Source organism: Globicephala melas, chromosome 4 (assembly GCF_963455315.2).
Source record: "Globicephala melas chromosome 4, mGloMel1.2, whole genome shotgun sequence".
Taxonomy (NCBI): Eukaryota; Metazoa; Chordata; class Mammalia; order Artiodactyla; family Delphinidae; genus Globicephala; species Globicephala melas.
The window spans coordinates 121,179-142,945 of record NC_083317.1 but is presented as its reverse complement, the minus strand read 5'-3'; the positions used below and the strand labels follow the sequence as shown (position 1 = coordinate 142,945).

Here is a 21,767-nt window from a genome sequence, read left to right as displayed (position 1 = left end):
CCAGGCCATCGACAGCATCCACCAGGTGGGCGTGTACTGTCTGGCCCTGGTTCCTGCGAACACCTTGCCCAAGGCCCCTCTAGGAGGGATTCACGTTTCTGAAACCAAACAGCGCTTTCTGGAGGGGATGCTGCACCCGTGTAACGTGTTAATGTGCCCTCACACGTGTGTTACCAACCTTCCCAAGCCTCGCCAGAAGCAGCCAGGTTAGTGTACATCACACAACACGTCTATTCTGTCTTCAGACTTCGGCAGCTACGCTTGTGTTTAACTGGTGCAGCCCTGTTGAACGCTCCATCTCTGGGGTCGGGGCTAAGAGCCAGAGCGAACGGCACACTGGGTCGGTCCCCGCCTCCTGCCCCCCAGGGGAGAGCACAACCCCACGTCCCCAGCATGGGGGTTCCCCCCGCCTGTTAGCACCCACCCCAGGACTGGATTCAGGCCTGGCGTCTGAGCTGTGGAGACTGCTCCCTGGGGGCAGAACTGATGCCCAAGAGCAGCCCTGGAGCTTGGAATCTAAAGCGCCGCTTCGGCCACCATTGTGCCGTGGGGCGCCGGCCACGCCGAGGCCATGGGGCCTGTGGGTGCCGCGCGTGCTGCTACTCGGCTCTGTCATCAGCCACAGTCACCGGGTTGATCTAGGAAGCCCCAACAAACGGTCAACTTCCCTTCCCTGGTTTAACTCTTATGTACAGTTTTTCATTCCTTTGGTTATGTAAATTTTTAGTAAATGCTAACCTTTGTTGATTATTACACACATAAAATACCATTAAATGAAACACAACCAGTAAAACAATGAGATAAATACATTAAGAGTTTAGCTGTGGCTGAGGTCAAATCATATCTCCCCAGGGCATCTGCCACGTGGTGAATGTCTCCATCTGGCTTGTTTGTAAGAGAGAGATTCTGTTTGTCACTTAGCATAACCCTTGTAGCTGGTTTCCCGAACACCTGTGTCATAGTGAAGAATTAAATGCCTGCCTGTTCAAATAAAAAGTTGTGTGATGATTACCTCTCAGACGTCACCCACCTCTCACTCGCAGTCCCCCCTCGTTTTCTAGAGGTTGGGCCAGCCTCCATGGTTGTTGGGAACCTGGTCGCTGGGAAGAGAATCGCTCAGGCCTCGGGGAGGGAGCTGTCTCACCTGGAGGACAGTGACCAGGCGAGGAAGGTAAGGGTGGGTGGCTGGGGGGAGGAGGGGCCTCCCTGGCGGGTGGGAAGCCGCCAGCACTGAGCGCCCCCCGTGCGCCCTGCAGCTCCTGTTCCTGCCCGACGTGCTGCGCTGGCGGGCCAGCACCACGCCCGAGCACCTGCTCTTCCTGCTGCTCAGCGCCAAGGTGAGGCCGCCCACGCCTGCGGGCCACGCGCTGCCCGCCTAGGAGGGGGGCTGAGGTCTGTTTCCCAGCTGTGGCACTCAGGCTCAAGGCCTCACGTTTGGAGAACAGCAAGCCTTGGCACCCAGGCCCCGGCTGGCCTGCCTCTCTCTGTGGGAGCCTCAGCTTCCACACAAGCCACACAGTTACCTTTCTGTGGCTTTTATATGTAACAGGAAAATTCTCATTACCTTGTCTGTTGATTATGAATAGTATGCATGTACGTACTCCTAAGTGAACTAAAAGGAAATGTTTATTTTGTAAAGATTAGGAATTTAGACCTTCTACATTTGTTGGTAGCTTTAACATGACAAATAGTGCTTACTGCCCTGATCCTGGGTACCTTTCAGCGGGCGTTACATGCTACCAGGGGCTTCTAGGGTGTAAAGGAGAAACTGTAAGTTGTGGGCCAGTAGACAAACTATGAAAACATGAAAAATAACAATGAAAACCCTGCATGACTCTCTGTCAGGCGCTCCCGGGCCAGTGAGGACGCTTGTGCTCTGACGTCTTAGAAACACTGGCCTTGGGACTTCCCTGGTGGTCCAGTGGTTAAGACTCTGCACTCCCAATGCAGGGGGCCCAGGTTCAGTCCCTGGCTGGGGAACTCAGATTGTGCATGCCGCATGGTGCAGCCAAAAAACAACAGGAAGAGAAACACCAGCCTGGCTTTCAGTCCTGCTCATTACTGGCCACTGCTCCTTCATTCAAAAATATTGATTGCTGCCTGCTACATACACAGTGTTAAAGAAGACAGAAAAGGCCCCTGTTCGCCAGACAGTGAATTAAGTCTTCCTGTGGCTGATGGAACTCTAAAGCCAATAAGTAACAGTTGACCAAGATAAAGTCAGCTCATGGCGAGAAGCTGAAAATCAGTGCAGCCGGGGCTGTGAGGCGGCGAGGCCGGGGCTGTGAGGCAGCGAGGCCGGGGCTGTGAGGCGGCGAGGCCGGGGCACTGGGCTGACCCCAGGCGTGAGCCGTGAGGGGTGTGATGGGGCCCGTGATTCCGAGCGACTCCTCTGGATTGTAAGAGGGCAAGGGTGGGAGCAGCGGGCCAGGGGGCCGTGGTCCAGGCGAGAGATGGCCATTCAGAGAAGAGGACGTGGGGATGTAGACGCGTGTGAGGGGGGGTCAGAGGCAGGCCCGCGGGATCGAGGGTGGCCTGCGTGGGGGCTGAGCGCCTGTGCAGATGGAGCACTTCCCAGGGAGGAGGGGGCTGTGGGTGGGCGTGTCCAGAGACACCACCAGGAGCACAGTCAGCCCAGAAGACCCCATGATCGTCTTTAAAGCTCAGAGCTCAGGAGGAACCAACAGAAGACCACCTGGCCTTCTCCAGGTGCATTCCAAAAACTTGTAAGTTTTTGCACTTCTTTTGGCTTGTCAACCTTCTGAGGTTTGAATTGTCCTTAGGTCTCCAAGGATATGCCGGCTTTCGACCCGGGAGGAGGCCTGTGCCTAGCAGGTGGTGTCCCTGGCACGAGGTGGCCCCTAGCCTTGGGGACTGGGGGGGCTCTGGGCCTTTGGGCTCCCGGTGCGTGCCTGGCATGGCGCTCTGTACCTCGGCTTGGGTGTGAGGAGAGTCTGACCAGCTGTGCAAAGCCCCCGGACCTGCGTGGTGCGGCCTCGGCCAAGGAGCAGTGAGGGATTTGGACGCTGCGCTGCGCTGTCCTGGAGGCCGGTGGTGGTTAGGCCGAGTGGCGCCGTACTTCTCCTGAGAAGGACCGAGAGAGCTGTGAGGCCTGACTCGGGTCGGCAAGGGGAGGGAGGGTCAGCTCGGAGCTGGTCCCTGGCCCAGCTCTCCTCCGCAGAGACCCAGGTGCGGGGCGCCCCGCCAGCCACTCGTCCGCCTAGGCTCCCTGAAAGAGCAGCCTGCGGCGACCCAGGCCCCGGGACCTGGTGGTTGGGGTGCCTGAACATGCATCAGGATTCAGTTTAGGGGCCTGTATTTACTGTTTCTCATTTGCTTATGAGTGTTTATATTCAAGATAAGGGTTGCTTTTAGGGAGGGAGAGGATGGAATTGGGGGGTGTATGTAGAGTGGTGATGATTTATTTTATAAAAGAGACATTGAAACAACGTGGCAAAATACTAGGTAATGAAAAACTGGATATTTATTACATTATTCTTTATACTACTGTTATATTTAAAATATTTTATCATAATGGCCAAAAGGGTTTTCTTCAGTCGCCAAGTCTTTGACCGTGGTGGACGACCAGGCTCTGAGAAGACTGCAGACGGGTCTGGAGTGGCACCTGTCCTGGTTCCTGACCACAGGGGCTCAGACACGGGCTGTGCGCGGAGTGTTCATGGGTCGTCCCCTGCCCCCCGCTCAGCAGTGCCCACGATTGCTTTCCTAGGGCACAGTCACCAGCACCACCACCTGCATCCAGCTGCACAAAAAGGCCGAGAGAGTGGCCGCTGCTCTGATGGAGAAGGCCAGGCTGACCACCGGGGCCCACGTGGCCCTGGTCTACCCCCCAGGTGAGGACCTGCCGGCCTGCCCTCTGCCCGTGCCCACCCTGCGCTCCCGTCACGCGTGCCTCCACCCCTGTGAGCGCTTGTGTGTAATTGTGAGTCCACTCTTGCCTGTCTTAGTGCAGCCTTTCCTTTCTGTTTGCTTTCTTCATCTGGCTGTTCTTCCCGCATCTCTCCCCTCTGTTTTATTACTAGAAAGCAAACACCCTTGTAACCACCAACCAGGTCGAGAAATGGATCTTTGCTTTTCCCGTCCCAACCACCTCCTCCATTCTCCAACAGTAGCCTCTGTCCTGACCTCTGTGGTCACCATTTCTTCCATTTCTCCATAGTTTGATCACCCAGATGAGCGTCCTAGTCATCACAGTTTAGTCTGCCGATTTTCTTTAAATCTGATATATTTTTAAGTCTCCTTTAACCTGCAGGCTGCCCTCTGTCCATCTCTTCTGTGGCCCTGGAGCGTCTCCGCCGTCTGGAGTGGCTCCGTGTATGCCGCCGGGCGGGCGGCTGCTCCTGGGCTCCCACAGGGAACCCCGGGTCAGACTCCCTCGCAAGACCCTAAGGCTGTTTCTTTCTTTTGCAGAATTAGCACGCTAGCAGCCATTGACATTCTCTGTCCCGCGTTCATTAACGCTTTAAGGGTCACTAAATAGTGGTGTTCTGTCCTTTCTTTTTCACTTATCAGCCGTAAACTATAAACAGACACTTGCCCTCATTAGTATCTGGTCACCCAGTGGTAGAATTCGGCTGTGAAAGGTAGAGTAAGTGTTGCTTCTTTCCTTCTATCAATGAAATGAGTTCTGTTTCTTGTCGCACCCTAGTGGGAGCTTGCTCCCACGTCCTCGGGTGTGACCTCCCGTCCTAATGCCTCCTGCTGTCTGCTGGGACCAGGTGCCCCGGCCAGTTCTCCGTGGAGCCTGGTGTTCACAGCACCAGTTTGGGCCAGGGGCTCGTCCCTCCTGGGCTGGCCGCTGGCCGTTGGCCCTTTCCTTGAACAGAGCTCTGATTTAAAATGAGTATAATAATTATATCTTGGAGACAGGCAGTGCCTCATGAGTTCATACTGCTGCACCTGATCAGATTCAGGGTTACAGGCTTTTACTGAACCCTTCTTGACGTTCCGTCTGCTTTACGCCTGTGTCTCCCTTCTTCCCTACTGAGAATCCTGATTCTCCAGGATGGGAGTCGATAGAATTCAAATATCCCAAGATCACTCACTTGCTTTATCCTGTGTCATAAGCAGCATCTCCAAAATAACGGTAGTAATACGTGACCACCTGTGTGATTTTTGAAAGCAGCTTAAATATTTTCACACGTGCTTTCTCCACCCGTTTTCCCTGTAGCTGTGCTCTCTGTGTCACCGGGGCGGGTGGGGCTGGGGGCCTGCAAAGCCGGCCTCTCCTCACCCTCCGTCCCAGTGACTGCGTTCAGTCTCTTTCTGCCACGCTGGTTCTCTAATTGGTTTCTCAGGAAGGTTCATTGGAACAGTATCCCCTGAGTTCTTGCTTGTTGGTAACAGTCTGTACACTTCGTAATGAAAGTTGTTTTTGCTAGATAAAAAAATCCCTGACTCACATTTTCTTTTCTTGAGCCTCTCAAATATGTGTCCATTTTCTCCTGGCCTTAAGCATCAAGTCTGACGATAATCTAATTTTCTTCCTCTTATGAGTCACTGGCCTTTTTGCTCTAGGTGCCAAAAGGACATTTTTTTCCCTTCTTAAAGTCCGGCATATGGTTGTAACATTGATTATTACAGGGCGGCATTCTCTTACCTAAGGTATCTTTGGAAGGCAGCTACGCTCACCACTATACCATCAATGCCGTACAATGTATAAGGTATCTTTAAATAAGAAGATGCAAATCTTTTTTTTTTTTTTTAATTTCAAGGAAGTTTTCTAGAACCGTAGTCTTTTCTCTGTCCCTTCCCTTGCTTTGATTTTCTTCGCATCTCCTGACTGCTCCCGTGGCCCACGTGTTAGGTCTTCTCTGTCATTTTCCCCAGGAGTGTCTCCGTTTTGTTTCCAGTCTCGGCCTCTTCGTGGTTTCTGTGTCCATTGTCTTGTTTGCTCTTGGGCTCCTTCTAGTTCCATCTTCGTTTCTGAAATGATTTTTTTATAATTTCTACTTCTTTCCTCATTTCTTTTTTCTAGTTCTGATTTTGGTTATTCTTTCATATCTTGCATCATTTTCTTAATGCATTTTAGCACATGTTAAAATGGGCTGCAGTTCTTATCTGCTGACCTTGTCTGGACAGATGACGATCTGCCCCTGATTCTTTTCCTTGTACCTTGGGTGGGACTTGGCCCCCGGGCCATCCGCACGGACCCCCCACCCCTCCCGTCTCCTTCTGCGCCCCGCACCCTGAGCCCCGAGCCCCACTCCGTGGGCCTCTCTGTGTTGGGCTGGATTGCTGGCCCCAAACCCTCATGGCTGCTCACTGGCGCTGGTGAGTGGGTGAACGGTTTCCATCCCTCGCCCTGCTCTCTGATCAGACCCACAGTTGTGGGAACAAGATGCCTGCGCCTCCCCAGTCGGGATGTCTGGGCCTCCTGGGGCTCCCAGCCCTCCCGGCTCCCTCCGGTGCCACCTGGCTCCTGTGGAATCCCCTCACTCTGCCCAGTGTGGCCCCTATAGCTCGTCTCACCCGCTCGGCGCCCGCTCTGCCTCTCCTGCCTTGTCTTGGGGTCCTGGTTCTGGGAGTTTGCTGCTTGGCTGTTAGGGGATGCTCTTCTCCTGCGTCTGGTGCACGGGTGGTGGCACTCGGAAGACCTTTCCCTTTCCCTTTCCTGGGCGGCCTGGGCCTTCGCTGGAACAGGAATCACAGGTTTCTCTGGCGTGGCAGGTGCTTCCCCAGGGTTGTAGGTGATTTTCTTTTTTCCCCCCTTTATAAGTCTGTTGTTGTTTTGCCTGGAAGCTTGTTGGTTCTAGTTCAGGAATTTTACTGGGAAACGCCTGGGTCTAGGTCCTCTCTCACTTTCCTGCCCACTTAATCTTCATCTCAGGAAACTGTTCTTTTTCGTTACTGCCTTTTCTCCCTCTTTTTCATGCTTCTGGAACTCCTGACTCAGGTTTTGGGTACCGTCTCTTTTCAGTGTGTCTGGCAGGACACGACTTGTGCTGGGCACTTTGTCTCTGCTTGTGAGATCTGGGGGCCTCTTCCCAGGGCGCTGCCGTGGAGGGCTCCCTGCCCGGCAGCCAGGGCGAGCTGGCGGCCCGGCCTGTTTCTGGACGTGGACGCGTGGCGGCTCGGACACCTCGGGCTCCCACTGGCGTTACAGTTACGCTGCTCTTTCCGGTCCCGGGAACGTGCGGTCATTTCTCTCCAGGACTGATTGCAGCTCCCACTCTTCTCGTCTCCCTGGCCTCAGTGTGAGGCAGACATCTCCCCGGCCGAGATGAGGCCAGGGACACAGCCGCTCGGGACCCCCGGCCATCACTGTCCACACCCGGCAGAGAGCCTGGGAGGACCACGGCCATGCAGGGGCTCCGGGCTGCAGCTGCAGGCGTGCAGCGTGAGGACATGCTGGGGGTGAGGGTTGCTGAAGTAACAGGAGAATAGGAGAAAAGACGGAAGGAGGCCCAACGCCTCTCTCTCTTTGGGGCATGTTTGACACTGTTTATAAAAAATTTTTAGTGAATAAAGGAAAATGCTTGTTGAAGTCCTGAATTTACAACCTTACCAGCAGGTGGAGAGTATAATGAATAGCTGGAGGGCAGATCCCACCCTGCTTGAAGTTTTGCAGATGCACACCGGTGTGTGTGTGCGCGTGTGTGTGTGTGTGCACGTGTGTGTGTGTGTGCACGTGTGTGTGTGTGTGCGCGCGCGTGTGTGTGTGTGCACGTGTGTGTGTGTGTGCGCACGTGTTGTGCATTCCCTGATTTACTGTGAGGGGCCAGGACTTTCTCCTTACAGGGGTGTGTGGCCCTGGGGTGACTCTCTGGGAGCTGCAGGTGGGGTGCGGGCAGGGACAGGGCTGCCCCGCATGTTCGCCTGGTGATGCCAGGACAAGAGGAGATGCACACGCAGGGGCGGCAGGAGCTGCATGAGCTCGTGGAAGTGAGTTGCTGATGGGGCTTTCGTGTGTTCAGTTTGGTGATACCTTTGTGGCGCGTTGGGCAGAGTGGCCCTGCTGGGTGTGAGGATGCTCACACGCGTGTCGACCTGCCTGCTGGCTCTGTCTCCTGGGTGGTCCCTGGTGGGTGGGCTCAGGCCCGTAAAGATGACCGTGCTGAGTACCCCTGGCCCTGATGGAGCATCGTGAACTTGTAATCTGGTGAAACCCGTGAGCTGGGTTAAACGTTGTGTATTTATTTTGACCCTGGAATCAAAACAGCCTGAGACTGGTGTCTGGTAGCCAGATGTTGTCAGGCAGTGCCTTGTGTGATTTGAGGACAACATCTGGAGGAGTCTCCAGGGTGTGGGACTCAGGTGTCCTCAGGTCGGACTGAGTTCAAGAGGGGAAGATGGGTTTTAAGTGTGGTACAGTTCCCCCCGAACTTGAAACACATGAAAGAGTTGAAGGAGCAGCCAGTGGTCCCACGTTGTGGCGCGGGGTTGAGAGCGGGGCAGGGACATCCTGGCCCATCCCCAGGGGTGTGGGCCTCCCTGGAGAAGCGGCCAGGGCCCCCATGTCAGGGCGCAGATGCACGCGAGAGGTGCAGGGCTTCCGGGGTGGGCAGCTCGCCCACCTGCCCTCCATGGCCTCCTCTGGGCCGTGACTGCGCCACCCTCCCGCCCTCCTGGCCTCCCTGTGTCTGGGCGGGGGGTGACCTGCAGCGGGGTAGCTCTCTGTCCCTCCGTAACAGCGCTGTTCAGTGCACACCGTTAGTGTGGAGGAGGGTGGTTTTATTCAAGCACAGCAGGTGAGGCCCCTGGTCTTTCTCGTGGATCCATGGCCCTGGACGTGGAGAGCAGCCTTTGACCCGCTGACGCCCTCTGACCATGTGTCTCCCCAGGGGTGGACCTCATTGCCGCCTTCTACGGCTGCCTGTACTGTGGCTGCGTGCCCGTCACTGTGCGGCCCCCGCACCCCCAGAACCTCGCCACCACACTTCCCACCGTCAAGATGATTGTGGAGGTAGGCAGGCACCACGGCCGGCAGGGCGGACCTGACCGTGGGCCCGTGTGCAGTTCGCTCCCAGGCGCCAAGTCTCACTTGTGCCTTCAACCCCTGTGCCCTGCAGGTCAGCAAGTCTGCGTGCGTACTCACGACGCAGGCCATCACGCGGCTGCTCAGGTCCAAAGAAGCACTGGCCGCCGTGGACGTCAGGACCTGGCCGACCATTCTAGATACAGGTGCGCGTCCTCGCTGCGTTGGTGTGCTCGCTGGCCCCGCCAGGATCAGCCCCCTTTCCTTCCTTTGTTGTAGGGATTGCGTTGTCGCCACGTAAACATAAAGGTTGGCTAAGAGCAGCTTAGCAGCTTCAGTAAATGGTGAGAGGCTACTAACAGGAGGCTCGCCGGCTGGGTGCCTGACAGCCTATGTCCACCAGCTCGAGCCTAGAGCCGGACGCGCAGAACGGAGGGCGGCTGGTGGGGAGCAGAGGTCCTTCCAAGGCCCGGCGCCTGTGGACGAGCTCCCCTTGCTGCCGTTCATGCCCACGCAGCGGTTGGCAGTTGCGGGGACATAGACGGTGCCCACAGCACACACACACCCGTCCTGGGTCCCCATCATGGGTGTGTGCTCCCGCGCCCCAGGAAATGCTTGTGGGCCCCCTCTGCCTTGGCCTGTTGGGTCAACCATCAAGACACCCCAAACCAGCAGCACCCTCCAGGCTCCATCGGTAACCCGAGGCGCACGGCCACACGGGTGCCAGCCGGCAAGCAGAGAGGGGTCCCTCCTTCCCCATCGCACCTGGTGGGTATAGGTGCCTGTCCTTGCCCACCAGGGCACTGCCCACGAGAGGAAGTCAGGGACCGTGTTGTCAGTGGCCACCTGCCTGATACCAGCAACAGGCACGGGGAGCTGGTCCAGGGCGGCTGGCTGGGCTCCGAGGAGTCCCCTCACCTCACCCGCTCCCTGCCCTCGCCTCGCCTGTGCCCACCTGTGCGTGGTCAGTGCTGTGCCCATCTCATGGTCCTGAAGGAATGCGATGAAGCACCCAGAGCCCTGGGGGTCCATCCTTAGCACTTACTGTGCACAGAGATGGTAATCCTGGCTCCATCATAGGCTCTGGGACCCTGGCCAAGTCCCCGCTCCTCTGAGCTTTCCTGTGGGGCTCTCTGGGCCCATCTCCAGCCCTCTGTGTCCACCTCGTCCCCTGTCCCCATCCCCACATGCTCGGCGTGGTTGCGAGGGTCCGTTCCACGTGACCTTCCCTGCGTGCACACGCGGCCTGCTCTCCCGCAGCCTGACTTCTGCTCTGAGCTCCCCAGCTCCCCAGGTGCGTCCTGTCTCCTCTCTCCCCACGAGAACCTGAGCTAGCACCCACGCCACCCATGTCTCCTGACCGACAGATGACATACCCAAGAAGAAGGTGGCCAGCATCTTCAGGCCCCCGTCCCCAGACGTGCTCGCATACTTGGACTTCAGCGTGTCGACCACGGGGATCCTGGCGGGTGTGAAGGTGGGTCCTCTGGCTGGAGCTCCCCTCCACTCCGGCCCCTGACACAGTGGGCGGGCAAAGGGCAGAAGGGTGTTGGCTGCAGGTCTGTGCAGGCCCTTCCTCCTCCCAGAGCTTAAAGCAGCAGTTTTGCTCCTTAAAGTTCGTGTTAAATACCAATATACCCCAGGATTAGGTTAGCCTGAGAGTGATGCGTATTTTAGTGTTTTATGGTAACGTCTAAACTTTCCGATTCATGACTCTCTGGCCTCGAGGACCAGGCGACTTGGATGAGTCTGTCACATTAGCAGGCACCAAACGCTCCACTAAAGGTCTCTATTACCCTGAACTTTCGCCTAGAAGATTCCTAGTGTGCCGTACCTGGGTACTGATTGGTGTATGTGGGATTGGGGCCAGCCACCCTTTCGGGAAGTGAAGGTGTCCGGCCGCTGTGGGCAGCAGGCACTGCCGTCAGCCCTCCCTCTTCCCTCACATCACTGAGCAGAGCTTTCCTTTCACCCCTTAAGATGTCGCACGCAGCCACCAGCGCCCTGTGCCGCTCCATCAAGCTGCAGTGTGAGCTGTACCCCTCCAGGCAGATCGCCATCTGCCTCGACCCCTACTGTGGCCTCGGCTTTGCCCTGTGGTGTCTGTGCAGGTGAGTGTGCAGATAGAATGTGCAGGTGAGTGGAGGGTGAGTGTGCAGGTGAGCGGAGGGTGGGTGTGCGGGGGAGTGGAGCTGAGTGTGCAGGGGAGTGGAGGGTGAGTGTGCAGGTAGAACCCCCCCACTCCTTACCCCACCTCCAGCTGAATTGCTTCTTCAGACGCCCCCTTTCTAAGGTACATTTTTGACGCCCACCAAGCAGAGGATACATGTGTGAGTGGGTTGGTTTGTGTGGGTGTTTGGTGGGTTGGTGTTCGGGTCTGAAATTGAGTAAAAGAGTAAAAATGCCTTCTTATTAAGTGCACACTCTCCGTTACTACTAATTCCATCCAGAACAGGGAAGTAGGAACCCATCTTTGTAAGCAGAACCCCGTCCCTGCCGGCTGGCCCATCCCTGACAGCGACCCTGGATCCTTGAGTGCTGGTGGCGGGACCTGCGCCCCCAAGTTTTCTACTGAAAGCCCCACTCGGCCAGAGCAGAAAGGGTGGGCTCTGCCGGGAAGGGCAGTGTCCTTGAGGGGAGAGGCGCCCACACACGTGCTGACCCGCCCCTGTCGCTGTCGCAGTGTCTACTCGGGACACCAGTCGGTGCTGGTGCCCCCGCCGGAGCTGGAGACCAACGTGTCCCTGTGGCTGTGGGCTGTCAGCCAGTACAAGGCCCGTGTCACCTTCTGCTCCTACTCGGTGATGGAGATGTGCGCCCGGGGCCTGGGCGCGCAGACAGCGGTGCTCAGGGTGCGTGCCGTCCGGGCCTGGAGAGAGCCCCGGACCTCTCCCAGCAGCCGAAAACCCTCCCGGGGCGCCCCGCCCCCTGCTGTGAGCTCCCCACTCCGACACACACCCATGGTGCACTTCCTGGGAGGAGAGGGGGGTGGGCGCAGGGCAGGGTGGGCCCGACCCCGGGTCGCCGAGGCCTCAGGGGCCGGAGCTGAGAGGGCGGAGCGGGGGAGACAGAACCGAGGAGGCGGGGCTCGAGCAGCTTGGCCTTTACGCTCAGACCCGGCGGTGTGCGCCCACTCCTCCCACAGATGAAGGGCGTGAACCTGTCGTGCGTGCGCACCTGCATGGTGGTGGCCGAGGAGCGGCCCAGGATCGCGCTCACACAGTCCTTCTCCAAGCTGTTCAGGGACCTGGGTCTGCCTGCACGCGCTGTGAGCACCACGTTTGGCTGCAGGGTCAACGTGGCCATCTGCCTCCAGGTAGGCGGCAGGGTTTCCCGCTGGGCGCCACGTGCACACGCTGCGCTTCTCCGTCGGCCTTGGGTACTTTCTGGTCCTCCCAGCCTTTGATGTTGCGTTTTCCAAATAGCACGTTAGCTTTGAGAGCTGAGCATTTCACTTTAAAAGATATTCTGTTCTTGATGAACAAAGACTTACTTGAAAAAATCAAAATGTTTTTGACCAGTGACTATTATCTGGAAGAATTTCTAAGTTGGACATGGTATGCAATTAATATTCTAAAGCAAGAATAACCTAATTGTTTTTTAAGGCATCTAGCAATTTTAAATGGAAACGTTAACGAGTGTGACAATTTATGTTGCCCAGAATTCCTTTCTGGTACATTAAGATATTTGACTTATTAAAAGGAAACGAAGTTTCAGAACGGCTCACTCCAGTGCAGCGCTGTTTACTGCTGCTGAATGCAGGGGACTCTGCCTGTTCTCCAGATTCCTACTAGTACCTCAGTCCCACTTCTTTCTAAACCACGTTGCATGCCTCACGCACCCACGTTCAGGAGTTGCTGGGAGGAAAGGCCTCAGGGGAACCACAGTTCCTCATCCCCAAGCCCGCACTGGCCGGTGCCTGCCGGACACAGGGAGGGTCTCGACTGCAGAGGCGGGCATCCTGTCGTCCTGGTGTTCCTGCGACAGCCTCTCCACAATGGAGACGGCTGACCATCTCGCTTGGACCCTTGCTGAGTGGCAGGAGGAGCGGGGTGGTCCCTCGTGAGGTCCTCCCATTGTAGACAGTGCGACTGCACCTCGGCTGCTGGCGCAGGGTCGGTGGCTGTCAGCGCAGCCCTTCTGTCTGCTCAGCGTCTGGCAGCCCGGCCCCTCCTTCCTGGAAACGCGATGGCATCTGTGTTGCTTATCAGCACGTGGGCAGCAGAAGTCTTGCTGGGACGTTCTTGGTTTGCACTTTGAGATGCAGTGACGCACTTTGCTCTCTCTCAGCTGTGTTTCTCACGTGCCTGTGCTCTCTGTGTTTCCTGTGGCTTCTCCTCCCTGTCTCCCTCTGCTGGCCTCCTTTGTCCGCCCAACTGGCTGGGAAAGCTGGCTGAGCAGGTACGACCTTGACCTCGCCCTCGAGGTGCCTCTGTGCTTCCCATGAGTTCACGTGGCCTCTCATGAACTCCAGACAAATACGTGTTTCTTCTGCTCACAGTGGACGTTATTTGACATATTACAAAAGCTCCTTTGTAACTGAATTTAAGACAGAAAGTATTTTCAGAAGCATTTAACCTTCATTTTAATCAATTGCCTCTGGAGGAAGGGCTGTGTTTAGTCTCAATGAAAAAATTTCCATTTTCATTCCAGGGCAGACATAGGTCGCTTTGGGATCTTCAGAGAATGATGCTGGGGCAGAGTGTCCGTGTAACTTGATGTTCCTTATCTAATGAAAAGGAACATGCTGTCCTGTAATCAGGGCCAACGTCAGCTGTCAGATGAGAGGAGAGAGAGTGAGGACGTCATTCTGGCAAATCCCTGGTGGGGCTTCGCTGTGCTCAGTCCTCAGGAGAATTAGGTCGGAGCGAGCATGGCTCAGTGGAAATGCCTCAAAACCCATAGCAGTGTTTTCTTAGAGACCAGCGGGAATAGAGCTATCAGGACTGAAATGTGAAACTGTTTGACTTGACATCTTCCTTCAGTGTTACTGGAGGTTTCCCTCGATGGTACCAAGCCTTGTAGATGTTTGCAGGAAGGCAGACTCTTGCTGGGAGCAGAGCAGCTGCCCTCCCGGCCCCACCCCACCCCCAGGGCCGGAGGAGCTGTCCCCCAGCTGCACCCGTGTGGAGGCGATGCCCCTGGAAACCACGGTGTGAGGCCCGAGTGGACGTACCTCTGCTGCTCCCCTTGCAGGGCACGGCCGGCCCGGACCCCACGACCGTCTACGTGGACATGAGGGCACTGCGCCATGACAGGTAACAGCACCCAGGCCCCCGGGCAGCCTGGGCCTCCCCTGCATCCCTGTCCTCCCTTGATCAGTCATTCCCACGACCAGGAAGGGAATGACCTTCCAAGAGTGACCGAGCATTTGACACGTGGCTTTTTATGGGGTAGAAAACAAGTAAGCCCATCGTTGGGCAGGACAGAGGCATCATGTCAGCAGACATGTCCCGGGGGCCACGGTGTGTACCTGCGGGTCGGGGTCCCTCCCATCTTTGGAGCCGGATCCCAGTTCTGGATCCTCAAATGCAGCTTGAGGTAAACCATGGTGGAGCTTCCCGGGGGGCGAGGCCAGCTGGCCAGGGGCCCCCCGAGGACATAGAGCCAGCTCCTGCCCTGAGCAGTGCTTGGTGCACCACGCACCCGAAGTCACTGCCCCAAGGTCACAGCAAGGTCCTGATCAAAAGGCTAAAGGCTTGGCTGTTGTCAACGGACTGGCTGTCGCAGTGATAATCAATTTCTGACTACCTTGTGAGTTGCCTTTTTAGAGATTGTTGTCTGTGTAGTAAATTTTATTCTGAAATTTTTCCCTTGTTAATTTTTAGGGTACGTTTGGTGGAACGGGGTTCTCCGCACAGTCTGCCATTGACAGAGTCTGGAAAGGTAGTGCAGGGGACTGGGCCTCCACGCTTGCATCATCCCTGGGAGGTGCTCGCCATGAGCACAGACCCCTGTGGTCGGGCTGGGCTGGGCTGACGTAGAGGCCTCTCCTCGCTGCAATCACACACACACACACACACACACACACACACACACACACCCCACACCACACACCACACACACACCACACACACACACCACACACACACACACCACACACACACCACACACACACACCACACACACACACCACACACACACACACCACACACACACACCACACACACATACACACACACACACACACACACACTTGCTAAGTCTTTATGTCTACATCTGAGCTCCAGTTCCCAAAAGGGAGGACCTCAGGTGCAGAGATCTAGAAGGAACTACACTGCTGGGTCTTGAGGCCACGGGGCGCCTGTTGCCTTCATGGCGGCCCTGGAGCAGCGCACTGGGGCCTGGAAGAACTCAGCCCGTGGTCCAGGTGACAGCCAGGAAGTGGTCCCCACCACAGTGGCAGTTTACCATGAAAGCAGTCCAGGCCTGGTGCAATCTCAGGGGCCCAGAGTGGGCTCAGGTGGTGGGGCTGTGAGACCACCTGAGGGCACCCAGGGAAAAACTTTGAGCCACCGTGAGGGACCAGCAGACGTAGAGCCAGGAGAACAGGAGTTCTCAGAAGCAGGAGAGGTTCAGAGGAAGGAAGAAGGCCCCCAGGAACCGTCAGACAATGTGATGGTGGGGGGAAGGCCTGCGCCCCGGCCCCGGCCTTGGGCCTCCCTCTGCAGCTGCACAACCAGAGGAGGGCTCGGCACAGCCCCTGCTCTGCTCGCACTTGCCCGAGCGCACGCCACAGCTGTCCCCAGGGAGATGGGGAGGTGCCCGCGGGCAGCAGCGCAGGACGAGCCCGCGGTGAATGTGAGGGAGGAGCAGGCGGGGGCTGTGCACCAGCAGGGGCCGCCCCAGAGGAGGAGCAGAGACCTGGGGAGAAGGCTCAGCTGGCGTAAAGGTCCTGGGGCCACGGGGAGGCCTGCGTGCGGGAACTGCACTGGGGGGAGGGGAGGAGGAGAAGGGAGCTCTCGTGGGCAGGTAGGCGTGGGGCCTGGGAAGGAAGGCACAGACCCTGGAGGAGGGGAGTGTGGACACAGGCCAGGGCTCCCTTCCTGTCCTTCCCACGCACACAGAAACGCCCTGTGTGCAGCCCGCGTTGTCCTTTCTGCAAACGCAATTCTTAATTCTTTCTGGTGCCTTTTTGTTTCCTATCACACATGGCTCTGCATCCGTTTTTGATGGACTTTCCCCCCGTATTTCTCTGTTATGATAAATTGGCGCTGACAGACCTGGGTCCTGGAAAGACCTCTGACTTCAGGGTTTGGGTGGGTGGGTGGGCCACACGGGGAGGGGTCGGAGGGTCAGCAGCATCTGGGGAAACAGAACGGCCCCACCAGGGCTGTAGAGGCAGCACGAGGAGAGGAGGGTCTGGCGCCGGCCACGGCGACCTCCTGTGACCACTCGTCCCTTCCTCCACTGCCTGCAGGTCTCCACTGTCATCTCCCGTTTTATACCTGGGGAACTGAGGACACAGAACAGGTGTCCAGGAGCAGCCAGGTGGTCTGACTTGAGCCCAGTGAGGCCCCACAGTCCCGGCGGGGGTCCTGGACCCGGGGCACACTCCCCTGGAGTCTTCTCCACGGCCCCTGGTGGGCCCGGAGCCCGTGCTCAGCAGCTGCTCCACTCTGAGTCTGGGGGCAGGAAGGCCTCTTGGGGGCCAGGTTTCCATCCAGAGCCGAAGGCTCAGGGGGGCCGGGGTGAGGGGGGGACGCAGCCGAGGCATGTGGAGCCCCGGCACTCGTGAGCTCTCACAAGGGGCCTCAGGGAAGGACCCCCTCGACCCCTCTTGCCGTCCAAAATAGGGTCCGTTCTCAGGAACTGGATGATTTTGCTAGGATTCAGAATTTATTTTTCTCTATTAAAATCTCTCCTGTTAAAATTCAAAGTAGATTTAGGTTGGCTCCTGAACCTGATCACCCCCGTGTACGTGTCCCATCCTTTGGATCAGCTTCGAAGGACGTTGTTTTGATGCACTTGAGTCAGGAGGGCCGTGCTGCCTCTGACCCGGAGCACGGTTCTCCTTGCAGATCCTCCCTGGAGTGAAGGTCATCATTGCCCACAGCGAGACCAGAGGGCCCCTTGGAGACTCGCACCTGGGCGAGGTGAGGCGGCGGGGCCCCAGCGCCCCGGACCTGCTCTTCACCCTCCTCCCCGTTCTGCCCCGGATTCGGGAGTTCTGAACCTTTGGGGTCGCACGTGCTTTGGGGAACCCTTCCCCACAGTGCTTGTGCTCCTGGACCCAGTCCCTGGGTAGGATTTCAGGGTCCTGCCCTTGGGATGAAGCCCCCCATCCTGTTACCCCACTAGCAGAGGGAAACCTTGAGTTGCAGGCACTGGGTGGCTTAAGGAGCCTCGCAGGAGCCAGCAGCCATGGAGGAAACAGCTGTCCCTTGAAGAGAAGTTCCTGCAGCCCCCAGTGAGGGACAGCACGGGGCAGACCCCGTAGCTAAGAGGGGTGGTTTTCTCCATCCTGGGGACACGGGGCAGGGGGTTCCTTACTGGCCCAGGACACAGGCTGTGCTGGGGTCCTTGTTATGCCTGCGTACAGCACCTGGTCTAGAGTAACGGGACAGGTGGGACCCAGTACCTGGTGGCCAGGACGGCAGGTGGAGCCTGGGTGCCCAGGCTGGTCTGTTTCGGTGGGAATGGTCTCAGCTCCCAGTTCCGGGCCTGGGGGCCAGCATCCTGCACTGCTGAGGGCAGCACCCACGGGTGTCCACACACACTGCCTGGCCCCTGACCAGCTGGGACAAGGGCATGGATGGACCTGGGGCTCATGCCGCATCGGCCAGGAAAGGTGTCCTAGTCCCAGGGCTGGGTGTGCTCTGCCTGGGGCCTCGCCCCAACCCTACCCCCTTCCTGGCCAGCTGGGCCCAGGCCTGTTAGGGCAGCAGTGGGTCCCAAGACAGTCCTGGCAGGTCTGCCCCAGGCCGGGACCCATGTGGCCACGCTGTCTCCTCTTTCGGACCCTGCTTTTGGGGGATACCTAGAGCCTGGTAGTCAGTCGGGAGCCGCCTGTGGGTCCTGGAGGGCCCTGGCTTTAGAAGGGTGCCCTGGGGGCCCGTGACGCTCTGGGCACCGTTAGCCCACGTGCAGGCGGGTCTGCGCCCCGACTCTCGCTGGCCCTGTGTGCGTGTGCACGTGCAGGTTGCTCCCAGTACATCGCTGTCCCACAGGCGTCTCTCCGGGGTCCAAGGAGGGGAACGGTTCGTTTGAAGGAGGACAGTCGCTTGCTTTCCATGCCTGTTGTTGTAACTTAGTTCGAGTGCCCCGTCCCCGCCCCACCCCCGTGTGCTGTGGCGTTGCTGCCGTGAATCGGCACAGACTGTGCCGGGCACCGTGGCGACTGACGCCCTCGTCCCCTGGGCCCCCAGGTCTGGGTGAGTAGCCCGCACAGCGCCACTGGGTACTACACGGTCTACGGGGAGGAGGGGCTCCACGCCGACCACTTCAGTGCCCGGCTGAGTTTCGGAGACACGCAGACCGTTTGGGCAAGGACTGGCTTCCTGGGATTCCTCCGAAGGACAGAGCTCACCGACGCCAGTGGAGGTGAGGGGTCCCTGTGCAGCCCCATACCGGCACCTGAGCCCTATGCGGGTGGCATCTTGGGGGCCCCCGCTGCCTCACCTCGCCCCTCGCTAGGAGCTCGTGTCTCTAGGTGCCCTGACACGGTTTTCTCTGAAAATTACTCCTTTTCCTTCACTGGTCTTGGACCCCAGCCTCTGTGGAGGATGTGGGGTTGCTGGCAGAGGCTGTGGGCCCCCCAGGCTTAGCCGTGGGCGCGTCTCGCTAGCCATCTGTTGGGCCCTCCCCACACGGCCCCCCAAGCTTTCAAAGTCCCTTGGCCACAGCACGCTGGCCAGATGCCATCAGAACTTTTGGGAGCCCCTGTAGCTGCTGCTTCGTTTCCAGAGATAGCAAAAGTTTTTGTTAAATACATATTCAGACATGGGCGTAACTTCTCTGAATCTCAGGGGGCCGAGCGTGGCAGGAGGGTGTTGTCAGGCAAGGTTTGAGTCGCCAGCCATCGGCACCGCGTGCCGTGCTGAGGTGGGCGAACTGTGCTGTCCACAGAGCGACACGATGCGCTGTACGTGGTGGGGTCTCTGGACGAGACGCTGGAGCTGAGGGGCATGCGCTATCACCCCGTCGACATCGAGACGTCAGTGGTCCGGGCGCACAGGAGCATCGCCGAGTGGTGAGGGCCTGGGGCGCCTGTCACCCAGCTCTCCGGGGCCAGGGCAGGCACTTCGGCCATGCGGGTGAGGCAGCCACCTGCCTCTCCAGGAGCAGACCCCAGACACGCTCTTGGGATCACGGGCCAGAGACCCCTTGTTTGGGTTTGCTTGGTTTTTCCTCTTCCTAATCAGTCTTAAGCTAAGAGTCTGTCCGCAAATGCACAGGCAAAACGTGAGAGCTCCACGGTTATCCTGAAATGCTTCAGCTTTTAACATGAATTTCCTAATTTAAATGGTTAAGACTCAGGATTTCTTCACTTTCTAGGGAGCTTGCCTTGGGAAAGGTACAGCTTTCGACATCACATATTCTTGATTCTTAGCGAGAACTTTAATTAGAATAGATATTCCTGTAAAACACACTTAACTTGGCCTTTGAATTGTAACTGACCTTGAGCAGGAGGGTGACGTCAGTGAACCTACTTTGGTTTTTTCCACTGGTCTCTTTCTGATGCCCTTTTCCAGCCCCCAGAGCCTGTGCCCGACCCCGTGTGACACCGTCCGCCTTCTCCCTGCAGTGCCGTGTTCACCTGGACCAACCTGCTGGTGGTGGTGGTGGAGCTGGATGGACTGGAACAGGATGCACTGGACCTGGTGGCCCTGGTGACGAATGTGGTGCTGGAGGAGCATCACCTGGTGGTGGGCGTGGTGGTCATCGTGGACCCAGGTGTCATCCCCATCAACTCCCGCGGGGAGAAGCAGCGCATGCACCTGCGTGACGGCTTCCTGGCCGACCAGCTGGATCCTATCTACGTCGCCTACAACATGTGAGCACAGCTCACACCCCAGCCCTGAGAGGGCCCTCGGGGCGTGTCGGAGGTGCTAGGATGTGTGAAAACACAGCAGCATCTGCAGCCCCCAGGGAGCGGACCCCAGGCCCTGGGAGCACGGTGCCCCGCCTCCTCCGCTCTTACAGGTCCATCTCATTTTAAAAACCACTTCCTGAGTTATTCAAAGAAATCCTTTTATTATCAAGGACATTTACAGAAGCATGAATGTCAGTATTTTAACAGATGGGGTGACTGGGAAAGAGGCCTGGTGTGGGCGCTGCGGGAGCTGCAGGTGTGAGTCTGCACTTTTTTAGGCTGAAAATACAGTTCTCAATTTTAGAAATTCAAATGTTTTTTCCCACTTCAAATGACGAGTTCATATATAGAATTTATGCTAGGAGGAATTTGAGGCCCAAGTACAGCTGTTTCGATTCTGATTCACAGGAGAGCGTGGAGCCCAGAAAGGCTGGTGGACAGGAGTGAGCCTGGCCTGGCCGCCCTGCCCACCTTTGGGCCCCAGACCAGGCACTGGACGCACATGCTTCCTCTCTTGGAACAGGTGTGCACGGCTGTCTGCCTGTGTGGTCACTAACGCTCGACAGGGGCCATCTGGGGCTGTCAGGTGAGGTGCTCTGTTTTGGAAAGATAAACCAGCATTGAGTTTTAAACCACTTTCTAAGTTTCTGATTTCTTGCTCTTCAACTGAAGTGCTTGTTTTCATAACCACAGTAGAAGGTCTTCTCACTGCACGGAAGTGTGCTGAATTATTATTTTTATTCCACGTCAACAGATGTGGAAGCCCCGGTGGGGTGAGGTTTCCGTCCTTGGTGATGTCTGCTGAGCACCGGCAGTGCAGCCGAGGGGCCCAGCCCAGGAGAGCCTTGCCCCTTGCTGTTGCATTTTGAGTTGTGTGCCTGTAAGATCTGGCCAAATCATGTTCAGTTATTTTATTCTAACTTGACCAGACTGAGTGGTATAATATTATAGTAAGTCTAAATCAAAGAAGAAAACGTGATATCCTTTAGTTACTTCTAAGAATTGGAAGTGAAGCTCGAATCTAAGACAGAGTATTTTTGTATCACTAATGAAGAGTATGTTACCAGTTGTCAGGGACTGAGGGTGGGAAAGTTTATGAATCATGCATGCTTCCTAGAACAACCAGGCTTTTCTGGAATTCGCCTGGATCAGTGCCTAACAAAGTTGTTACTAATTCTCTACCACTTTACGTTCTCCACCAAAAAGGCCCGGCTCGCTGGGCCAGCTCTCACGTGTGGCTCGTATTCGGCTCCAGGTGGCTTGCGCCCGGCAGCTGTCGGCCTGCGGCGTTGGCCCGCAGTGTGGTGGGTAACAACATACTGGAGTTTGCATAGTCCTCTTGTAATTGTGTACATAATCTGTGTAATTTATTGTTTGACATACAGAGGTCCTAGGAGTTGACTAATGGGCATTCCTTATAGCAGAATGGCCAGCAGGGGAAGAACTACCCAGCCTTGTATGTTGTAGTTTTATAACAAACAAATACTATAAAATTTTTGTATTGAAAGGTCGGTGGCAGTAAGACAAGGTGTCTTGTAAATTAAGATTTTAAGAAGCATTAAAATGTTTTAAAATTACTCTCTGGGAATTCTGTATATCACACTAAAATTTTTATATCATTATGTTAATAAAGTTATTGACTGTTTGTAATTCTGCATTTTGAAATGTGTGAAAAGGTTTTTAAAATTACCCCAAATACGATGTATTTTATTATGCATTCTTCTTTCCTGGATATAAAAGCTACAGCATAAAATCTACAAAGCACATTAAAGTATAAAGAAGAAAATTTAAATC

General features: G+C 56.5%; 1 protein-coding gene across 16 annotated transcripts in view; it reads left to right on the top strand.

The window, feature by feature from the left end:
* Nucleotides 1-21,630, top strand: part of DIP2A (disco interacting protein 2 homolog A) — a 91,169-nt gene extending 69,539 nt beyond the window's left edge. For 8 of the 16 annotated variants that reach the window (XM_030835681.2, XM_060297653.2, XM_030835679.3 and 5 more), the window contains 16 exons: nucleotides 5-206; nucleotides 1,062-1,171; nucleotides 1,257-1,337; nucleotides 3,731-3,854; nucleotides 8,805-8,926; nucleotides 9,033-9,144; nucleotides 10,306-10,415; nucleotides 10,919-11,049; nucleotides 11,622-11,790; nucleotides 12,084-12,254; nucleotides 14,135-14,196; nucleotides 14,767-14,824; nucleotides 16,960-17,034; nucleotides 18,307-18,481; nucleotides 19,007-19,130; nucleotides 19,686-21,630. In XM_030835681.2, coding sequence (XP_030691541.1) covers nucleotides 5-206; nucleotides 1,062-1,171; nucleotides 1,257-1,337; nucleotides 3,731-3,854; nucleotides 8,805-8,926; nucleotides 9,033-9,144; nucleotides 10,306-10,415; nucleotides 10,919-11,049; nucleotides 11,622-11,790; nucleotides 12,084-12,254; nucleotides 14,135-14,196; nucleotides 14,767-14,824; nucleotides 16,960-17,034; nucleotides 18,307-18,481; nucleotides 19,007-19,130; nucleotides 19,686-19,938 — 2,079 coding nt within the window. In that variant the 3' untranslated portion in view covers nucleotides 19,939-21,630. The other 8 variants (XR_004034891.3, XR_004034887.2, XR_004034892.2 and 5 more) reach the window with 6 other exon arrangements.
* Nucleotides 21,631-21,767: the final 137 nt, after the last annotated feature.